At 44.4% G+C, this 23,208-nt stretch overlaps 1 protein-coding gene across 2 annotated transcripts in view; it reads right to left on the bottom strand.

The window, feature by feature from the left end:
* Positions 1-23,208, bottom strand: part of PREP (prolyl endopeptidase) — a 692,721-nt gene that overhangs the window by 440,274 nt on the left and 229,239 nt on the right. For both annotated transcript variants that reach the window (XM_085611249.1, XM_085611250.1), the window contains exon 7: positions 2,051-2,156. In XM_085611249.1, the coding sequence (XP_085467375.1) occupies positions 2,051-2,156 (106 nt within the window). The remainder of the gene's footprint in view (positions 1-2,050; positions 2,157-23,208) is intronic.

Genomic DNA, 23,208 nt, shown 5'->3' with positions numbered 1-23,208 from the left:
GTCTGCTTGAAAGTTGCCAATCTCCCTATCTGGAATCGCTTCCAGGTCCAGGGTAAGGTCCCCAACAATATTAAAATTGGCCGATCAAGTAGCTAATAAGAGAGATGTAGTAATAAGGGCTTCCATAAAACCTTTAGAAGACCAAGGGGGGGGGGGCGAGAGATCAGCAGGCCCGAGGGTAAAGTTGGCATTAATAGAGATTTTGAAGAGCGCACACTCAGTCTACAATGCTTTCTTTGGTCAGGGTGCAGGTAAAACCAGTTTTAAAAATGATAGCAATGCCTTCCCTATTAAGTGTTTTAATGGTTTATCCCTAGGGCAGTGCCAAGTTAGGCTCTGCCTCCGTGTTTACAGTAAGCCAGGTCTCAGTCAAAAAAAGGATATCAGGAACCTCGTCCTGAATTAGGTCCAACACTTCAGCAAAGTGTTTGACCAACGAGAGACAGTTGAGACTAAGGAGTTTAATGGCGGGCAGGGGAGCGCATGCAAGACTAACAGATGCCAAGAGTTAATGCCACAGGAAGTACAAACAAAAGGACCCTCTAAAAGAACATAAGGCGTGTGTGTACATTGATAAATAGTCTTACCAATATCAACAAGGCTGTTCCGTGAGTAAGGCCGTTGCAGGGAGGCTAAACCGGCAGCATGTCTGGCGACGTCCAGGCTCAGACGGGCTTGCCTTAGGTGCGCCCACTGCGCACCCGCACAAGCATGAGCTTATGTAGGAAGGGAATGCCGGGAAAAAACAGCTAGACCGCTTCCTGCCTGCCCAGAAGTGCAGGTGCGTGCCTTCTGCTCTCCGCTCAATCTGCACTAATCCCGTGGCGGACCGAAGCAGAAGGCTGGAGAAGTGTGTGTGAAGGAACTGCAAGTGGGCCCAACACAATGCCAGATAAAAACATGTAACAACACTTAGAAAGCAATAAAAACACTTAAAATGCAGTACGTCGAAGAGATAAAATCCTGATAGCGTTTCAAGTCAGAGAATAACGAGGACATGCAGGGTGCAAGTAGACTCTGTCACTGTCCGCTGCGCGCCCGCACAAGCATGAGCCTATGTAGGCAGGGAAGGTCGGGAAACAACAGCTAGACAGCTGCCTGCCTGCCCGGAAGTGCCTAAGCAGGACATGAGGGTACGTGCCTTCTGCTCAATCGGCACTAACACGGTGGTAGACCGGAGCAGAAGGCTGGAGAAGTTTGTGTGAAGGAAGTGCAAGTGGGCCCAACACAATGCCAGATAAAAACAGGTAACACTTAGAAAGCAATAATCTTGTGTGTGTCCCTCCCATGAAGCAGAGCTTCTTTACTATCCTTTTGTTTGGATGACCTGCATCCTTTCACTGGTCAGGAAATGACTTTTTTCTTTCGGCACTTCATTGAAGTACACGTGGTTTCTTGCTCTGTCTACCATTATCCCAAGAGGTCTATGTTCCTCACTTGTTCCCTCCCCAGCTTGTCCGTTGCTTCCCCTACCCCTCAATGTCCAGCTTGGTTTTGCTTTTATTTTTTCCAGTTTTTTGCCCTCCTCTACTAAAACTCATCTACTGTTTCTCTGCACCCAAGTTCCTGTTGCTCCCTCCCTGGTCCTCCTGCAGCAGAATGTTTTTCTTGGAGAGTTTGGCAGCTGCAATTTGTTGCCAGGCCACTCTATTTTTCAAAACATGCTTTTGAGCACATTTAAATATGTTTTTATTACTCTCTAAGATTGGCATCTTACACTTTAGTATGGTAAAGAAATAAAAATGGCAGTTGCGTCATGCCGTCTGTGCACGTATGCGTGGTGACACATACATGTGCATATGTCAATCACACAGTGCCGCCTTAGTGTCATGAAGCCTACACGTGACTACATGATGACGCATGTACACATCATATGCACATAAGAAAAACCTATCTCTGCAGTTGTCCAGAGGGTCTGGATGCAACATCTGCTTATCAAAGACATTTTTTAAAATTAAGATTATTATTGCATACCTTTATTGATACAGAACAGTGCCTCTGTTATAAATGGATAATAATGGGGAGAATTTTGATATGCAGAATGCCTTACCAGTGATTCCATTGGCTTCATGCTGTAAATCGCAGTACCACAACCTATTCACTGGGTCGCATCCCTCCCGGATAGACAACAAGATGTATCTGCCATCGTCCGATACCTACAAGATGGATCAAAAAAACATTCGGTGATAAATAGGTCACAGTAAGGACATTATAAAACAGCAAAGAAAAAAGTTGGACCCAAATATTTTTTGACTCTCAGCGAGATAAATTTGGAAAATAATTTCTTTCTATCAAATAGATAACATTTTGATGCTTTTCGGATTAACTGCTCCTTATGTGTCATGTGCAGGAATTCACTTTTCATGTTCTTTTTTCCCCAAACCTTGGATACATCTTTCCTTGATGACAAAGACTCTGGTCTTTCAATCCATAATGCTGTTCTGCTTCCTTTATAGATTCACACTTAAAGTTGTTAAATATTATTTTATTTTCATAATGACTGCTAAAAAAAAATCTTTATATTGCTGGTTTTTGAGCCCCCCGAAAAAACAAACCGTAAATATTATAAGTGCAACATCACCTTGATAGAACGTGGTCAAACCCCTTATCCTCTAACAGCCTGAAATTGCCTAAATTAGTAAAACAAACACTGGCAAAGTCAAAACGTTGTGCGTCAGAACTAGTGCCTTTGAGAATGCTTGTTTGATTTGGAATACTCTGCATTCCAGGAAGATCATGCATGTATGTGCACATGAGTGTGGGATGCACAATTGGCCATCTTGAAGTATTTGAACAATTTCAAGATGGCCACTCAAGTGTCTGTATGCATGTTTATGCCTTCACTTGCATGGGTGTCCATATTAGTATGAGTTTTGTTAAGCGCTAACAAAAATCATAGCAAGATGGCTGTCTGTGCGTAAGCAAGCATGCTCAGGAAAGCAGGACCCTGAAATTATTTATTATATTTCATACTAAATTTAGTATTCTAGGATAGCAGATGGTCATTTTCAAACGGTAAATTAAGAAATAACGTATGTGCAAATGAGCAGAAGTGGAGGAGAGGGTCTGTAGATGTTTAGATGAGCTTAGAGGAAGGAGTGGGAGGCGGTGAGAAAACGACTGATACAGGGAGACAGAGATGAGGGAGAAATCCATGGAAATTGAGATGAGGGAGACATCCAAGGAAAGTAATCCACTCCCATGGAAATAAGAAACACAGTCACTGCTCTTTAGCAGTGAAATGATAACTCAAAAGATTTAGAGAACAAATTCTCCAGTGGTAGGACCCACACAAGATACAGGAGGGAAACCACTGAATTAGGAAGAGAGAACTGATATAGACAAGATAGCCATCCAATCATGATTAAAAGGCTGTCTCAAAGCCCACTCACCACAAGTATTGTACTATAGACAAGAGGTCTTCAACAACATACAGCCAATGCGGTCTGTAGGGGATACCAAAAAAGGTGGATACATTGCAAATCTAAAAAAATACAATCCATTTTAACAATGCCCAAAAAAACTCAATTTAAGACCGGATCATGTTTATTCTTCCTAAAATCAGCTTAACCACGATTTATAAACATAACATCTAAAATGCATTGAAAGTAATCCATTCAAAGATGTCAGCCATAAAACTGTACACTTGCATTATTGCTCTTACTCTACTGATTACCATATTTCGACAGTTTGCCTGAAATATATGTGTTTCATTGAGATAACACTCAAAACAGGCCACAAAATCACTGCATTGCCCAGTCATTATTATTGGATGTAGGGATGTTGTTGTACTCTTAAGTTACCCAGTAAAACAATACTTTTTTAAAAAAAAATTTAAAGGACATCTTATTGCCAATTTGGGGGAAATAACTTACTTAACCCACAAAAACGGAATACCTGAAAACCATATTGTATTGGGCAGAAGTTTGAGGACACTAAACACAGAAACAATCCTAAAATCATGGGTATATTGAACAAATGGGTTTACACAGCAGCACATTAGTTCAATTACTGATTTCTCTGGAGTAGGTAATTACCACAAACATTTCTCATAAACCAAGAATGGAAGCAGTCATTAAGCTACCACCAGCATTACTTTTGGTGCTACCTAGTATTTTACTGTGAAGATGACCATTTGTTCACTCTTTCATAGCAAGGGAAGATCTGTCAGGGAGGTGGGTGCATGATCAATGCCTGGCTCCTCCATCCCTTCTCTTGCACTGGATCACGTGCAAGGTTGCCAGGAACTCGGCCAATGCCATGATCACAATTTCTTCACCACACACCACGAGAGAATGCATGAAGAAAGGAGGGTGGTTACCTGTGCTACTGTGACAACAGCTCACAGTGGTGGTAATTTACCAACTTTCATCATAATTGTCACTGCACTGAAACCACAATTTAATTTAAAGTGCCATTGAGAGGCCACTTAGAAGAGCTACTTGGCAATAATATAGTTTGGTGGGATGCAAACAGAAAATGTTCTAATGAAATAAGAAAAAAAAGTTAGGCAAGGAAAAACCTTTGGTCAAAATGTCGAACCTTATAGGAGTAAACTGATAACAAAAGTGATACTGTACAAAGCCTGCCTTTCTTGGTGATACAAAGATTTTTTTTTTTTATGTTCGAATCCAAATCGGGTTAAACCACTTCCACTTCCTTGGAACGAAGGTAGACACCAGTTTCCATCTACAAAATCCTAAGGATTTTGTCCCCTCTAAACAAACCCCCCCCTAAAAATCTGCACATGACACTTCAGGCCAACCGAAAAACAGATCCACAGCCACAAATACGGAGAGGATTATTCGTTTTTTAGTGTGTTCATTACCAATTCTTCCGAAGCGCCAGTTAGTAGATCCCTGGGCGTTTACACATCTTATTGCTCACTGAACACTCCATACAATTCCTCCTACTCCTCCCCACATGCAGATGCAGACTCCTGCACCAGAACTTCTCCCTTATTTTACCCTTCGATTTTATCACTCAAAGATTTTGTCACGGGCATTCTCCTACATTGCTCTTAAAAAGTGGAACGACCTCCCCACTCCACATCAGAGCCTGAAGACCTGTGTTATCAATTACCCACCCTAGCAGGGCAAGACACACATACTTGCTCAGTGCCAGGATACTCTCATGGGCGATAGTGAGCTTTACAAATACACGTAACATGTGCTACGTTAATAATCCTTCCTCTTAGATGTAGTAGCCAGGGCAGTTTTGCTCCTTTGAACACAGACCAGAAGGGTTTCAACTTCTCTTCCACCTTTTTCTTCCTTTTGAATCATCCCTGCTTCATCCATTCATCCTTCAACACTTCAGTTTTCCTCTCATCCTCTAGTACGGATGACAGCGGAGTCTCTGCACTAGCAGCACCTATTCTCTGTGCTCCCTTCTGCCCCTCCAGCCTCTGCTGAGCCCTGTAACCAGGCCTGCAGTGCAAGCCTCCCACGTCCATGGACCCAGAAGACTCATCCAAGTCCATGCAACAGCCTAAGGTGGCCTGAGAAGCCACCTTACTTACACAATGTCCTAATTGTCACAAACTTGCAGAGCACACAAGCAAGGCACCTGACTGACATGCTTCGCCTACGGCTGGAACCCTGTGTGCCACAACCTCCATCTTACCGAAGGCTTCATGAAGCTGCCTATTGGCCTGCCCCAGCAGGGGCCACTGTTGGATCATCGACCCCCCCCCCCCCTTCCTTGTACATCGGGGAGAGGTTGGCGCTGTGGAGCGGGGTGTCCAGGAGACAGAGTGCCCCCGGGGGGAGGAGCGATATGCTTGACGGAGTCAGTGCCACAGTATTGCCACACTGCTGGGCTATTGCTGGGCTCTTTGTTCGTCTGCAGCGTGCCTGGAGGCCCGATTGAAATTTGAGATGAGAAGCTGGGCGGCCCAGAAGCGGATGAGTGTCGGCACGAAGCCCCCATGGCATTGATGCATGGAGGTCAGTGATGGTGCGGTTGCAAAGGGCACCTCCCTTACCCTCCCCTCCCCAGAGTGAGCACTGGAGCTCGAGGGAGGACCTGCATGATCATGAGGGCCTGTGATCACACTCTAGGGGCTGGCCTTATTGAGACTTGGAGGCAGGACAAATTTGGTGGCAGAGCCTGAACTTTGGCGGGTGGTCCTCTCCCCTGGCGGCGACCGGTTGGCTTTGGAGCCTGAAGCTTTCGCATGTGATGCATCCTTAAGGCCTGGCGGCTCACCCATGGTTTGGTCATTATCCCTGGAAAATCTGGAGAGGGGACGGATTGGCCACTCCTGAGAGGCATCAAGGGCAGTCAGCCCGGCTTTGGAGGAATGCTGGCATAGTGTGTGGGGCATGGCAGAGACTGTGACCTCTGGGTGCAGTTGTAATCGGCCAACCAAGCGCCTCCGTAAGAGACTGTGGTGCTAACAGCGCATTCCTCATGAGGAAGGGAAAACCGCCATGTCCCATGAAGGGGAACACGATCGAACAATATACAACACATGCAGCAGCTTCTCAGAGGCAGACCTGCCAGGAGGGTGCACGCAGTAGTCCAGCGTGTTGACAGCGCCCTTGTAGGAGCCGTCCTGAGCGGATATCCTGGCAGCAATTCAGTGTTCCAATGTGGCACTGGAGGGGAAAATTGAGACCGTGTTGATCGATGTGAACCTCCTTCGCTTGGATTAGGGTAAATTGTCCAACAAGGTAACTGAAGCGGAGGGGTCCACTGACTAACTAAAGGTGGCGATAGCCTTATTCAAAAAGCAGGTGGCCACCATAACATTTAAAACTGGGGTCCCTGAGGCGCACTCGGAGGATGCGGTTGGGAGGCAACACCACAATGATGACTGCCTGCTGGGCTTCTCTGAGCGAGCTGAGGGAGGCTCTAAGGAACAATTTGTTGAGCGGTGGATCTGGAATACGCTGAAACCCAGCAATTGGTCAGCATTCTTGGTCATCGAGAGGCTACAGAGAGCTGGTGACCCCGCTGAGCCCAGGGTTGTAACCACAAGCAATCATAGCATGAGTTCTGAATTACAGGGATAGAAACTGTATACAACTCGTGGCCTGATAAACTGTTAATGCCCATTGTGAAAATCACAAGCTCTTGATATATCCGGACAACACCCAGAGAGTACAGGGGGATTAGAAACCTTTATTGGAGGTCAAGAGGAAGCAGACAAACATGGGACCCCAGTACATTCTGCTGTATCCAGCCAGACTGCGTGTGATCTGAGGGCAAACCTCACTTTTTTGACTCACCACAGGATGTTTGAAGGTACCTGGAGTTGTGCGACAAGGTGCCATGAAAAAAGCGCGATCCTGGAAGAATTGGGCTTGCAGAGTGGTGGAACAGCACAATCGACAATGGAGAGTACATGGAGACCCTGAGCAACAGCATGGTCGAGGCAGTGGAGATCCAGAGACCTCAAGGGTTGTGATTCGGGGTATGGCACAAAGGATCACTGCTCAGACAATGGAAGTGGAGATGAGTGACACTCTTGCTTGACCAAGGGCTTGCGTGGTATCTGTGCATTCTTTCTGGAGGGTTCACGGGGGTGGAGGGAACTGACTAGAGCAATGAATAATTAATGTTTTGGGGGAGGCAAAGTGTTAACGACTTATATCCCTACTGGATTTCTCAGCAAACATCATGGGACAAATAATTCTGAGAAGATTGGAGGCATGGACACAGGATAATCAGGTGATAACTGATACCCAGTATGGTTCTAGAAGTGATATCGGCAGCACTGAATAGTGTATCAATCTCAATCTTATAATAGGTAAATATGCTGAAGCAAGACAGGGACTCATCCTACTCGGCTTTGTAGATTTGATCAGTGCCTTTGACTAAGTAAAAATCGAAAAAATTATGGAAGTTTATCACTGAACTGGGTGCCCCGGTTGACATTATTTCACATCTATCCCAGCTCTACGCCTGATTAACAGCACGGATAAGGTCTGGAGTGGGTGGAGAATGTACCCCAGGTTTTAAGGTTACTGGAAGCAGCAGGCAAGGCTGTGTCCTTGCCCCCTTCCTATTTTCAATAAACATTAATGGGGTAGACAAAATGTTACAGCAGCTAGAGGCCAACACCCCTAAGGTCAGCTTTCGACCAACCCCAGTGCTCCTATGTGTGGACAATGTGGTTCTGCTTTCCAGAATCACAAATGGTTTACAACTACGGACTAAAAAGCCTGCAGCATATATGGAGCAAAAGGATTTGAAACTTCATTTCACAAAAACCTTTATTATGGTTTGTGGGAGGGGAAAACCGAAGAATAAATCGTGTGATGGGCCATAAACTGGAGGAAATGAAGAACTTCTCCTAGCTAGGGGTGCTTTTCTCCCACTACGGATCATGGGGTCCACATCTAAATATTGCATAGTTAAAAACCGCCAGATCTATTGAGGCTTTGTTTAGATTCTCCAGCAAGATTGGTAACAAACCAATAAGGGAATTGACTCAGCTCTACAGGGGTGAATGTATCCAGTCTGCTACTTATGGAACTGTAATATGGGGCACGACCTGGACCGGAATCTTACAAACTCAGGAAAACTAGTTCCTATGTAGGGTCCTGGCTGTGCTCCGTTCTGTAGTGTCTTTTGTTACCCACAGAGAATTGAATATGCCTTATCTTGAAGATACAATTTCCCTGAATATGCTCACTTGTTAGAATAACAACTGGAGCAAACCAGGATCCAAATTCTCCAGGGAGGTTATACATGACTGTCTCACGCTTGAACACTACAACAAGATCCCAAGGTTGACAAACCTGGATGGGCCATTAAAAAACATCTACAACCTGGTGTCTCTGTAACCAATCCTGCTAATATCTTACGTTATAGTAAGAATGGAATGTATGTTCATTAATAACAGAATAGCTGTTAGAGAAACCAAAGAACTTCAAAAACATTCGGTAGCGAGATACATATCACCAACGGAGCACAGGGTTACTATATAATGGTTATGAATACCCAACAGAGATTTTATTTAACAAGGATGCAGTTGGATATCCTAAAAAACCTTGTAGCATTCCCAAAAGGGGAAACATGGTCAAACAATTTACCTGAATGCCCCTGCAATGGGAAGGCCATACAGTCAACTATTCACCACATGTTTTGTGGATTGTATAGAGACATCAGCAAGAGTATGCTGCGCCCCCTATTCTTACAGGAGAAATTCATGTTTTTATCAAGATGCTTCGAATGTTTTGTGTAACCTAAAGAACGAAGCAATCTGTTATACCGTTTATACTTTTATAATGAGTGTAACTGAGAAAAGAAATACTCTTCTCTCCATGGATAATTTAAGGCATGAATAGGACTACCTGAATATCTCTATCTGTACTGTGAGTCTGGATATGACCTTTTATAGCTGCATAGCTTTTTTTTAAATTGATTTTATGAATTGAAAGTACTTTTTGCACTAATGTTGCTCACATTACTGATTAGCACTAGACCTGCACAAAGCGTTCCTTGCACAAGTACTATTGTACTCCATAAGGACTACTAACCATCTTGTCCTGGCCACATATTGACCATGTAAATCTCTAAAGCGCTTTTGCACAAGAATTGTTTTGTATTTTTAACTGGTAATTGTTTGTATATTGATTTTTTTTATTTTATAGGTACTACCTGACTTTGGTACGGGTTTCTAACTAGTGCAACAGGGTTTTCAGGGAGTCATTCCCACATACTGTTGTAGGCCTTGTTTGAGTGGGGAGGGTTTAGGCTGTTGATCCTGGCAGCGTTGAAAGAATGGGCGAACAAGACTTTTTTGTTGTGTGGTTTTTGTGGGGTGGGAAGAGTTGGGAGTTTGTTAAAATGAACGATGGTGCGCAGACAAGACTTGTATACAACGATTGATGATTTATTCTTCAAGTCAATTCACCAGTTACAAGTTACAGGAAAATGTTGTGTTCCTTATTAATGCCCCACCAGGAGCAGCGTCCTACCTGCTCAGCCCCTTCTCACCAACTGATCCACACTAGAATCCAAACCACCCTCAACATTCTATCAGACCTCATCAAAGGCTGAGCAGGCAGGCAGAGAACCAGAGTAGGGAGAGTGCATTGAGAACAAGCACATTACAACACATCTCCCCCCCCTTATAATAATTGATAACAATCAAAATGTGTTATGGTGATACAACACACACTCAGCATAGGAGGATGCATTAATAACAACTAATTAAACATCACCCCCCCAGCTATAATGATCATATACAATAAAATGCATGAAGATAAAATCACACACATTTAGTAGAAAAGGAGGATGCATCCAAACATTAAACACCATCCTTCCCCCTGATAATGATCATAAAAAAAAACATTGCAAAGCTAACTAGAAAACTCGTACTACAACTATGGGTACACAACACTACCCCCACAACGTACCCACTGTGCCTCATACTAAGGCACAGGACTGCGGCAGAACAGGGATCTACAACCCTAAACTGCACCAACTATGGCAAGACAGATCTACCCCTAAGACAGATCTAAGACTAAAACTAAGCAAATCCAGGGCATACTTAACCCCAAACACACATGCACACACTACAGGTATACATAACCCAAGACAAAATCAAGGCAACCTTAAACCTCAAAACACACACACGCAAACTATGGGTATTCCATAACCCAAGACAAAATGCAAGGCAACCTTAAACCTCAAAACACTCTCGCGCAAACTATGGGTATTCCATAACCCAAGACAAAAACAAGGCAACCTTAAACCTCAAAACACACACACGCAAACTATGGGTATTCCATAACCCAAGACCAAATGCAAGGCAACCTTAAACCTCAAAACACTCTCGCGCAAACTATGGGTATTCCATAACCCAAGACAAAATTCAAGGCAACCTTAAGCCTCAAACACTCTCGCGCAAAATAATGACAGAAATCCCCCAATAATAAACAGTAACCAATGACCAACCCCCACGTCCTAGAGAAACATAACCCACCATTCAAATATAAAAACAAAAACAGTGTGACAATGCTGAAAATAATGAAAAGGAAAGTCTCTGACTCCGGTGAGCGATCTCTCACCCGAGGTTCTCACCAAAGGCTCCCCAGCTGATAACATCCAATGCAGGAACATCATGCAGGATAGCGTCCCGAAATACCTTTGTTGCCACCAAACTTCTTCTCAAAGAATATCCGGGACATTTCTTGCCACACGTAAATCCACAATCACGAAACTCGCAGCGCAGTGGTTACCAGGGCAACGTCCAACGACCTTCCGCGTTGAACTACGCAATTACGAAACGCCGTAGGATGACAACAACGCTGAGGTCACCAAGGAACATCCGGGGTTGCGTTGACAATACGCGTTCCACTATGACGCGCATCGGAGAGGAACTTGGAGGATGGCTCAGCGCGTGGAAACCCACTCTTCAAGAGAACCACGCGCTTATTACAGAATGCCGGTATGTTTTTACACCTCAATACATTTAAAGGCTGACTTACAAATTCAACAGCTGACCGTTATAGCCACCATCTTAGGTCGTTAAATTACTCCCACAGCTGTCGCGCGCCAATGGTCCATGCGAGCACGAAGTCCAGGCAAACACTTCTTGGGGCTCGACTCGTGCCCCCGACAAAGGAGTGTCCGATGATAAGCCCGCATAAAAGTTAGTTTAACCACAGTCTCTCCACAATAACTATTTTTTTTTTTTTTTTTTTATTATTTTTATTGGTTGCAGTAAATTAACATCACTTCAACATTAAATATCAGTGCAAAGATTCAAATTTCCAATTTATCACATACAAAAATAGAACCACCTCCCTATCTGGTCCAGAAAAAATCAAATCAAATCTAATTCCCCACAAGACTAGCCTCTCTCCACTTTGTGACAGGAGCCCAAATGCTTTCCCCGAAATCCCGTACTTTTTTCCCTTTCTGTGCATACAAAGAAATCTCAATATTATGCATACCTAATAATCTGGAAAGCCACATTTGAAAGGAGGGGGGTACTGGATCTTTCCAACCTGCAGAAATTAATAACCGGAACACAGCCACAGAAATAAACACCAGAGCTGCCTCCGTTCTCCCTACTTTTAATCTGTTGTCCGTGCCTAAAACCATTAGAGTAGATGACAGAGGTATTTTTTTCCCTAACAACATCTCCCAAAATTTTTCTATCTCCCTCCGTATTCCTAGCAGAGACTCACATTCAAAAAACATATGAAGTTGGTCTGCCTCGCCTAACTTACATCTGGGACACGTATCATCCTCCCTTATTCCCCAAGCAAACAACTTTGCAGGTGTGTAATATAAATTAAACAGCGTTTTGTAGTGCTGTGCCCTCAAATTGGTTGAACGAAATATTTTCTTATTTAATAGGAGGGCTAGGTCTAAATCTATGTCGGAATTTCCCAATTTTAAAGCCAGAGCTGCTTCTGTTTTTTCTAAATCATCCTGTATTTCCCCACATAGTAGATTATAAAATACCCTGATCTTCTCACTCCCTTTAACCAGCTGGTCGATAATAGGAAATTCAACTGATATTAAACTCCTTGGTCTTACAGCCTTCAGCCAGCTAATGGCTTTATTATACAGTAGCCAGTGACTTAAAGAAATACCAAATCTAGTTTGAAGCGCCTCAAATCCAAGAATCTGATCTCCCCTCATTATGTCTCCCAGCGTCTTAACTCCTAATTCTTCCCAGACTTGCAGATTCCTGTCTGCTACCATCTGCGGGAATAGTCTAGAATTATATAAATGTAAATATCGATGTATCTTCGGGATTCTGCAAAACTTTGAAATGGCTCTCCAAACCCCCCAAGCACCTCCCAAAACCTTAAATCGAGCCTTCCTATAATATCTACGGTCAATTTCCCGCATTAAAAGACCGATAGCTTTTCTCCCAACTAATAACTCGTAAATTGTGGGAAGAGTCTGGCTGCCATGAAATTCCTGAGAGATTTGTGACTCTGTCCGAAAAAGAATAGACATATGAATCAATAAACAAGACCATTGATACAGCCTCAAATTCGGTAATACCAAGCCGCCCCTATCCCTAGGAAGAGACAAAAGGTTAGTAGAGCGCCTGACTCTTCCGTACTGCCATACAAATTTTATAAAAATAGATTCCAGACCTTTAATTATTTTTTCTTCTATATAGAGGGGTATGGCTCGAAATAAATAAAGAACTTTGGGGAACATTGTCATTTTCAAAACATTAACCCTTCCTATCAATGAAAGATGTAAAGCATCAATTCTTTTTAAGTCTTTTTCTATAGATTGACTCAGTGGACCAAAATTCTCATCAATAATCTTGACTATTGAAGCATTAATTCTAACCCCTAGATATATAGCCGATTCTACAAATCTTGCATCTGTTTTGGTAATATTTTTGGAGCATATGATTTGCGTTTTAGATTCGTTTAATAAATAGCCTGAGTATTCACCAAAGTCCTTTGCCATTCGTATCAGCTCAGGGAATGCCTGGTGCGGATCAATCGTGATCACGGCCAGGTCATCTGCATACGCCAGGATCTTCGTTTCGTGCCCCTCCCGTATCACAGGTCTAATTCTTGGACAACCTAATATCCTTTGAATAAGCGGATCTATATATAAAGCAAAGAGAATTGGGGAACAGGGGCAACCTTGACGCGTACCACGACTTATTGTTATAGTATCAGAGCTCTGACCCATAACCACGACTCGGGCGACTGGATTAACATACATTGCCATAAGTGCCCTTATAGCTTTCTCTCCAAATCCTCTTCCTGCTAGGATCCCCCAGAGAAAATTCCAGACCACCCGGTCGAAGGCCTTCTCTGCATCGAGCAGGGTCATGGCCATCTCGTCTCCCACGACAGACTGAGCATCAAACAAAGTAATTGCCCTCCTGATATGATCCGTGGTGCCACGCCCTGGTACAAACCCATGTTGCCACGGGGAGACCAGGCAACCTATGACCCTGCCCAACCTCCCTGCCAAAATTTTTGAATATAGTTTAGTGTCTGCGTTGATTAAAGATATAGGACGATATGAGCCCGGTTTCTCCCTGGGTTTGCCCTTTTTGTGGAAAACCACTATATTCGTTTCCCTCCATGAGTCTGGAACCACCCCTGTCGATACCACACCATTGAATAAGTCGATTAAGAGTGGGACTTATCCACACAATAACTATTTTAAAGCCCGATTGCGGCGGTTGAAAATTACCGCATACTTCAAGTCTCAGCATAGACCAACAATCACGGTCTCAAAAAAAAAAAAAAATTATGCTTCACCTGACTCTGTCCTTTACGATACTGTTAAGAAGTGTGCTCCAAATCACCCAACACAAACTGTTAACTGCTGTCGATTCTCAAACACCAGTCGTTAATCAATAGCCAGTCTCCACAGCAACATAGCGGCTTTTCTCCATTAAAACGGCAGGGGAACAGGCAGTACAACACAAAAGCAGGTTGAAAATCAATACAGCTTTTGACAACTTCCTTTACAGGGCAAATACCAAAAACCCCAGAAGAGGAGCAGGCTTTAACATCAAAAATCGGCAGGCCCAGGCTAGAGCTGACCGTTCCAGATAGTCAGCAATGTCCTTTGGGGAAAACACACACCCAAGTCCATCATCTGGCACGTCCACGATAGGGCTGACCGGTCTTTTGGTCACTGGTGGGGCTTGTGGAGTGCAAGATTACTTCTTTTCCCTTTAATGCTTTTCTTCAGTTACAAGTCCATCCAAGGTAGGCTCTTAAGTTTCACCAGACCAAAATACACGCAGGTTCTTTAAATCGTCGCCAGTGTTAAAATGAACGATGGTGCGCAGACAAGACTTGTATATAACTATTGATGATTTATTCTTCAAGTCAATTCACCAGTTACAAGTTACAGGAAAATGTTGTGTTCCTTATTAATGCCCCACCAGGAGCAGCGTCCTCCCTGCTCAGCCCCTTCTCACCAACTGATCCACACTAGAATCCAAACCACCCTCAACATTCTATCAGACCTCATCAAAGGCTGAGCAGGCAGGCAGAGAACCAGAGTAGGGAGAGTGCATTGAGAATAAGCACATTACAACAGAGTTCTTTATGTTTCAGCCTCTGGCTTTGAAGAGGTAATGTAATGTTTTTCATGAGGAAGGTTGTGGGTTGGCTCGGTCTTCAGAGAGCGGGTGAACTGGGCTGGATTGCAACCTCTAATGGCTGACTGAACAAACCTAGTAACCTGGAATGTCTAGGGCTTGATGAGCTACACTAAGCAATACAGGGTCCATTAGTGTCTAAAGTGCACTTAGATCCAGATTGCCTGTCTACAGGAAACGCATTTGATGGAAATTTGGCAAAAAGTGGAGGGGGCAGTTCTACTCGGTGACTTATTACTCTTATGCTAGTGGGGTGGCCATCTGAACTGCACCATTTCATCATACCTATAGTGAAGCAGATCTAGATAGGTGCTACCTGTTGCTCGAGGGCACCTTAGATGGTAAAGATATCCCCATTTTGAACACTTATGCCCCCAATGTGGATTATGGGAAGTTTTTTGATAGAGGCAGAGGAACTGCTAGAGGACAGCATAGGTTCCCCGATAGTCTGGGTGGGAGGTTTTAATTGAGTTCTGAATGGGGCAGTGATCGGCACCCTCTGCGACAGGGGACAAAACCTCTCATGACTGGGTCACTTTCAGTGGTTAAGCAAAATCTGGGGTTTCTGGATAGCTGGTGCTCACTTCATCCACAGACACAGGAGTACATTTGCCAATTCGTTGACACAATACATGCAGCAGTCAACTGTACCGCCTGCTTGTGGCCGGGGTTGGTCCTGAGCAGCTGCGGGCCGCTGCCCACTTAGGAAGGTTCCTCTGACCCGTGCAACTTTGCCTGCAATGGGGTGGGGGTGCGTGTCCTGTTAGACGGTGCATTCCCCCAGAACTGCTGACTCATGCAGCCTGTAAACAGTCACTGGTGGATGCACTCAATTACTATTTGGTAAATAATTGGGGTCTACTGCTACTAGGGCCACTGAGTGGGAGGCTCTGAAGGCCATACTGAGAGGAGTATGCATAGGGACTACCTGCGGAGTTAGGAGACAACTGGAGGCAGACATCAATGTCCAGGAACCTCGATTAGCTCACCTCCACAATGGGGAGGTGAGATCAACGGATGTGCGCAAGGAGGTTATGCGGACTCAGCGAACCTTACACACGCTATGGGATACCTTAAACATATGCACCCTTATGGCTTATAAGCAGCCTTTACATAGATAGGGAGTTAAATTGGGGAGGCTTCGGGTCTGGATATTGAAACATGAGCAGGAGGTTACTTCACCTCTGGACCCTGGGGAGGGGGTTCGTTCACCAGTCATCAGGCTATATCATGAATGCTCTTAGGACAAACTTTCAAGACGTTACCAGGTTGGGGAGGTTTGCCATGACGGCGTCATTGAGGCATTCCTCCCAGGGGTGGTATTATTGCACCTATCATTCGACGGTGCACGCGATTTGGATGGTGAGCTTACATTGGAGGAAGTGAGACTGGCATTACAGGATCTTAATAAATTGAAGGCCCCCAGTAGGGATGGGTTCTTCGTGGAATTCTATCAAACATACTCTGTGCTGCTCATGGAACAAATTGGCGGTTTTTCAGGAGTTCCAAATCCTTTCCCTTACTATGTATGAGGGCATCATTTGTCTCATGTTAAAACTGGAGGTGGGTGTGGGGGGGGGTGTCGAGGACCTGAATCTCTTATAGGTCCCTCTCTATGATAGACTGCGATATCAAGATACTTCGCAAATTGCTGGTAACTAGGTTACGAGAGGTTGTACAGGCCCTAGTGCAAAAGGATCAGTGTTGTTTTATATCAGCTTTCAGCACAGCCTTTAATCTCCGTCAACTGACCCATGTACTGTATGAAACCGCAGGGGTGGACTAAGACATGGCATTAATATCGATCGCCTTGGAGAAAGCTTTTAATACTGTTAATTGGCACTATCTAATGGCAGTGCTGCAGGAGATGGGATTTAGGACAGACTTCAGGAACAGGGGGCGACTCCTCTACACGGACCCCATGGTTCGTATCAAGGTGGGGGGGCAGCAGTTATGGGTACCTGGGAGTCAGGGAGGGGCACATGGCAGGTCTGGCCACTTTCGCCACTTATATTTGCCCTGGCTCTTGAGCCTTTGGCGATTCTACTGCTTAGGGAGAAGGAACCATGGGACATATGGGTGGGGGAAATTGAACCATACCATTTCCTTATATGCAGATGAGTTGGTTTACGTCCATTCCCCCACAGAGGCTGTGCTGACGTTGTAGAGGCTCATGACTGCGTTTGGTGGGGTCTCTGGGATGCAGACTTGTGGCGACTCCCCGGGAGAGGCTCCCGGAGCTCAGGATTTGGTGAGACATGGAGAGCTTCAGCTACCTAGGAATTATGGTCACTCACACAGAGGCTACTCATTAGTGCCTGAAATTAGGTAGAGTTATGAAGGGCCTCACCGGGTCGATAGAATTTTGTAACACATTACCTTTGTTGGTTATGGGTGGGAGGACTTCGCCAAGATGGTTTTCCTCCCGAATTGTCTGTATTCGGAACAGAATTTTTTGTACCTGCTAGGTCCGGGTATTTTTCAGAGGTTGAATAGCTTGCTGACCTCTTTGGTATGGGCGGTGAAGTGAAGCAGGGTTGCCTTATCAGTCCTTAAGAGAGACATGGAGGAAGGAGGTCTAGCGCTCCCCGATATAAAGCGCTATCATTATGCAGCGCATTCACAACACACTGCCCGGTGGATGGCGGAGTCTGAAAACTGGAATTAAAACATTTACAAGGAATGTTAGCATGGGCGACACTGGCATGCTTGCTGATGAGAGGGGGCTGTTCGTAGACTTCAATCCCGTACCTAGTGAGGCATGCAACTTCGATATGGGAGACAGTTGTTAAAAAGATACTTTGTAGGGCTCCGTTTGATAGAGTCGTGATTGTGAGATCTCGAGCCATTCCATACTATGGACTCCGATATGTCCATGGAATGCTGGAGGACTGGCGGTTGCCTTCAGGTTGGAGACCTGTACCCAGGGAAGACCTTTATTACTTTCCTGGACAGACAAGACACATTTCAAGTAGGGGCGAGTCATTTCCTGCAATATGCCAAATTGGTTAACACAATGAAGGAAGTGTGGTGTTGCTTACCGGCGGCACTGCTGGCATCTCAGGTCCTTTGTGGTTTACTTCGATGGGGGGACGGTAGACACTTGATCACCCTGTTCTACAAGGCACTTTAAGGGGACATGACCAAACACCCATTCAGGGCATGACTAGCGTGGGAGACGGAATTGGGGACGTCCTCATTGACGTGAATTGGAATCATACCTCTAGGACTCCTGTAATTGCAGGTTCAAACTTCTGCATTTTAATTACTGACATCAGACATATGTGACACCTTACATGCTGAACAAGACTGATCCCACCAGGGGAGCGAAATGAGCACGATGTGGAGAGGAGGGTGCAACTTTTCTGCATATCGCTTGACTCTGTGGCAAGGTTTATGAGTACTGGAGGTAGGGGAGGTAGTGCCTAGAGTTGAGATGACTACAGGAGTCACAACCCCCTTTATCCTCAGGGTCTGCCTACTGGGGGTGGTGGCAAGGCCCAGAGGGCGGAAGGTCCCTTATAAGTTTTTACAACTTGCACTCCTCTTATCCAAACAGTGGTGGATGGGGCCCTGTGCGTTACAGACGGCACTCTGGATTAAGGGTGTACTTGAGTGGGGCATTGCAGAGGAAGAGCATATGCGTTTGGCCAGATTCGATGCGAAAGCTGCTATGTGGAAACCTGCTATTGGACAGATGTAATGGAGTTGGGAGTTTAGACCCACCGTGTGTAATGCTGTGTGATAGAACTGCGGACACCAGGAGTTGATATGGCGTGTATAAATATATTAGCTTACCGACTTGGTGTGCACTGTATTGCTCACCTAAATTGTCCTTGTGTGACAGAAGGAAATTTGGATGCATCATGACTTGACAAATTGTGTTGTTGGATATATCTATCTATCTATCTATCTATCTATCTATCTATCTATCTATATATATATATATATATATATATATATATATATATATATATATATATATATATATATATATATATATATATTCACTGAAAAAAAACATACGTTTCAGGGGCGTTATAGTTAGCTGGACTTTTCACTCGTACAAAACCATTGAAATTCCCCCGTTATAGTTAGTTCAGCTAACTATAACTTGCGCGCCCGCAATGCACTGCTGATGACGTCACATATTACATCACTCATGACACGGTCAGTGACATCACTGACCTCCTGCTTAGCCTCTGTGCTTAGCTTGCTGTCCCTATTCTCCTTCCCCCTGCTCTCCGATGTCTTTGTGCATGCCCCTGCTCCATCCTTTTTGCCCACCATGTTCCATGGACCTGCCACTTCTATCTACTCTGAGTGTTCTGTTGAGCTGCCACTTCCCTCCCACCTGCCTAGCATTGTCAGATGACTGTAACCTGTCCCTGCCACCTCCACCCTGCCTGTCCACATGCCATGCCCCTATCCCCTTCCTCCATGGTCCATTTTACTGCCACACCCTTCTGCCCTCCCTGGTCTGTTGTGCTGTAACTACTCCTCCTGCCTGCCCCGCATGGTCTGTTGTGAGGCCCCTTCCCCTGCACTCTCTTGTCTGTGCCAAGGTCCTGACCCTCCCTTCTATCCTCCATGGTCCTTTGTGCATGCCCCTGCACCCTCCTTCTTGCCCATCATAGCCATTGTGCTGCCACTAACCCTCCCGTCAGCTAGCTGCCCCAGACCCCTTCCCACCTTCCCTCCATGGTCTGTGTGTATGCCATCATAGTCTCACTGTTGCTCTCCATGGTGTGTCTTGTTTCTAGTGCCCATCCTGCCTGACCTTCATGGCTATCTTGCTGCTCCTGCCCTGCCTCCTTGCCCCCAGCCCTCTGTTTCCATGTGCAGACCCCTATTCCCTCCCTCCTGGCTTGTCTGTTCCATTGTAATGCCCCTGATCCGTCCCTCCTGCCCTTTATGGTCTGTTATGCTGCAGCTTTCTCTCCTGTCTGTCCATTATGGTCAGCTAGCTACCATTGCCTCTTTCCCCTCTGTTGTCCATGTGCATGGTCCTGTTCCCTCCCTATTGCTTACTATGGATTGTTGTGCTGCACTACCGTCCCGCATGCCCTGTGTGGTGTATTGTGCTGCTGCAAACCCTGATGCCTGCCCTGTAGGGTCAGTTTGGTGTACCTCTCCATGTCCCTCCTGTCCCCTGTTATCCGAGTCCATGTCCCTACTCCAATTCCTCCTGCCTACCATGATCCAATGTACCATACTTGCGAACATTTTGAACTTGGTAAGAGGAAGATTTTGAAAAAAACTGGGGTATTGATTTTCCCCTTTGAGTTACATTGAAAAAGAGGAGATTGTAGACAGGAGACAGATCAAATAAAGCCCATTTGAGCTTAAAAACATTGGACGTTTCCTGGCTGAAATGGGTCTGTTGGCATGTATGGTTGTACTACCACTGCCTCTTATTTCTGCCCACATTGGTCTATTATATTGCCACAGCCTCTCTTGCCAGTCCTGTATTGTTGGTTTGTTGCCCCTGCCCCCCTTTCCACTGCCCTCCATAGTCTGTTGTGCTGCCACTGCCCTTCCTGCCTGCCCAGTGTGGTCAAATTGTTGCCTCTGCACTCTCCTACCAGCCTTAAATTTTCAGAGTCCGTGCCCCTGGCCTCTCAACAGTATCCCAATGAACAACTAGATTGCTAACATTCTATATTTATTACAAAAGTGTGGAACGCCTGACGTAATCTTGATGTAATCAAAACTGTAATACCTAGAGCATTTCCTTTAGAAATTACATATATGAGAGGGACTTATTTGCATCAAAATTATGGTTAGTGCTCTAAAAAACTAAAATGAGGACATATTTTCTGAGTTTTCAAATAGCGACAAAGAACTTTTAAATTACTTGTAATCTTTGTTTTTTTTATCCAGTTGACCCCTTGATTAAATGTTGCACTTAGGGGAGAGGATGTGGTGTTACTTCCAGAGCGGCAGACTTTGCAACTGGGGAACCAGGTTGGAGTTTCTGCTTCAGCTCAACATTTTGTAATTCTGGTCAAATCACTTACTCTCCCCATGTCTACAACCCAAATGAATTTGATCTTGTGTGATGTAACCAATGCTCATGTAAAGCACTCCAATACCTGACAAGTCTGCACTATATAAAACTGCAAATACACAAAAAATAAGTGTTTTGCACACTTCTGTCAATAGGCTACATGTGGGCTAAATCTGGGTGATATTTGTGCTGCATTTGGGCACTTTTGTCTCTGGTGGCCATCTTGGGAGATTTATTTGTTATGAAGTTTCCTAATTTCCTCATTTACTGCAGTCTCCTTAGTAAGAAATGCTTTCAGTTTTTTACTTTGATTCCATCAAGAAGATATGTCACACATTTGCCATAAATTCTGAATGTTAGCACTCTAGTTGCTCATTAGATCATTGTAGTAAAGCTACTGCTCACCAGGGAAGTCTGCTGCTGGTATTCAAAGTGCATGTTTCAGTCTGCATGTCAGAATTTTTTTATGAAATAGAAGAGAATTTGAGAAGTCAAAATGTGCCCTAATTTTTCTTTCTGCAGCACTAATCATAATTTCTATGGCAAAATGAACCCCCTCATTTTGTTCCTTTGTAAATTAAATGTTTTAAGTGTTACCACTTTATTCCAATCAAGATGGCTTCAGGTGTGCCATACTTTTGTCATAAGTAGGACTGTTAGCGCTCTAGTTGTTCTTTAGAACACTCTGGGAAGCTGCAGTAGAACACAAAGGAATCAACTGACAGTCTCTGCCCTTGTTGGATGTACATGTTTTACTGAGAATGTCAGACTTCATTCTCACATGACTGAGAAAGATAATGTGAATTTACAGAAAATATGCTCTCAGTTTAGCTTATAGATCACCTTCCAAACCTCTGTGGGAAAAGCATGAGAAAATAGTTCTCTCAAACATGATTGATGATATCACAGCAGAAGGCTTTTTCACATGGTAAAATCACCTTAAAACACACCACAATTCCTAAAATGAGTATGGTACCATCAACAAATGATTTTTAGTGTAACTAAAGTCTTAATACCTTCTATTAAGTGCAATGCTTTTTAATGAGGTGCTATCATGTATATTGGTCCCAAGTTGGCTGCCAACACTTCTTGGATGAAGTACTGACAGCCAATCAGATCTCACGATGAGATGTGTGGTTAGCCTCCGCCCAGATAATATATGTGATTTTACTTTTGATTTTCTCCGGAACTACTGAACAGATGTACACCATTTAAGCAAAAGGCACGAGTCTGAACTGAGGACTACCTCTTTTCCAAATTTGGTGTAATTCTGTTCAGCAGTTCAGGCTGTAGCTGCGTCAACAGGTCCTATGGGAAAATGCATGGGGAAAACGCATTTTGGGACCCCCCTTTTTTCTCGGCCCCCGCTTGACGAATCACCATGAAATTTTCAGGATAGGAGCGGACCGGAGCTGGCCAAAAGTTTGGAAAATTTCGCGAAAATTCGTCAATCGGCGCCAACGTTATTACAAATAGAATGTAGCGGATTTCCTATGGAAAATAGGTCCTAACTATAACTACCTACTGGCGACTGCCAGTAGGTGTTTATATATATATATATATATATATATATATATATATATAGAGTTGGAATAACTGAAAAAATAAAGTTTATTAAAAAAAAAAAAAAAATTCATCCAAACATTTACTGATTAATCCATCCCTCCATCCATCGATTAAGCTATCCTTTTTTTAGGTCTTGCTGAGCCAGCGCATGCGCTGCGAGAAATTTCGTGTGTGGGTTTTCAAAGTGCTGCCACAGGCTTTTGGTGGCCTAGCGCTTGCGTTCAGGCGAGCGTGCACACGCGCAGCCGCCATGTGGGTTTCTGTCAAGGCTCATTAAGCCTTGCGTGCCTCAATGAGCTTTCACTTTCGTGCTTGTTTAGGTTTGTGTGTGATGGCACTTGCGTCATCCATGCTAGGCATATTGTATTCTGTGTGTACTTTAAGGTTCATTCTTTCAGCTTCCTTCACTCATTGGATTCTTTGGCTCATAGGCTTGTCATTGGCTTGACAGTCAAACCTTGGCTCATCCCACAGGCGTGTTTTTGTCTGGTCCTCTTTTGCACTTGTTTACCGCACAGTAAATTTGATACTACTTCCATGCATGGTAGACACAAAGAAG

This window comes from Triturus cristatus, chromosome 6, assembly GCF_964204655.1.
Source record: "Triturus cristatus chromosome 6, aTriCri1.1, whole genome shotgun sequence".
Classification (NCBI taxonomy): domain Eukaryota; kingdom Metazoa; phylum Chordata; class Amphibia; order Caudata; family Salamandridae; genus Triturus; species Triturus cristatus.
This window is presented reverse-complemented; position numbering and strand designations above follow the sequence as displayed.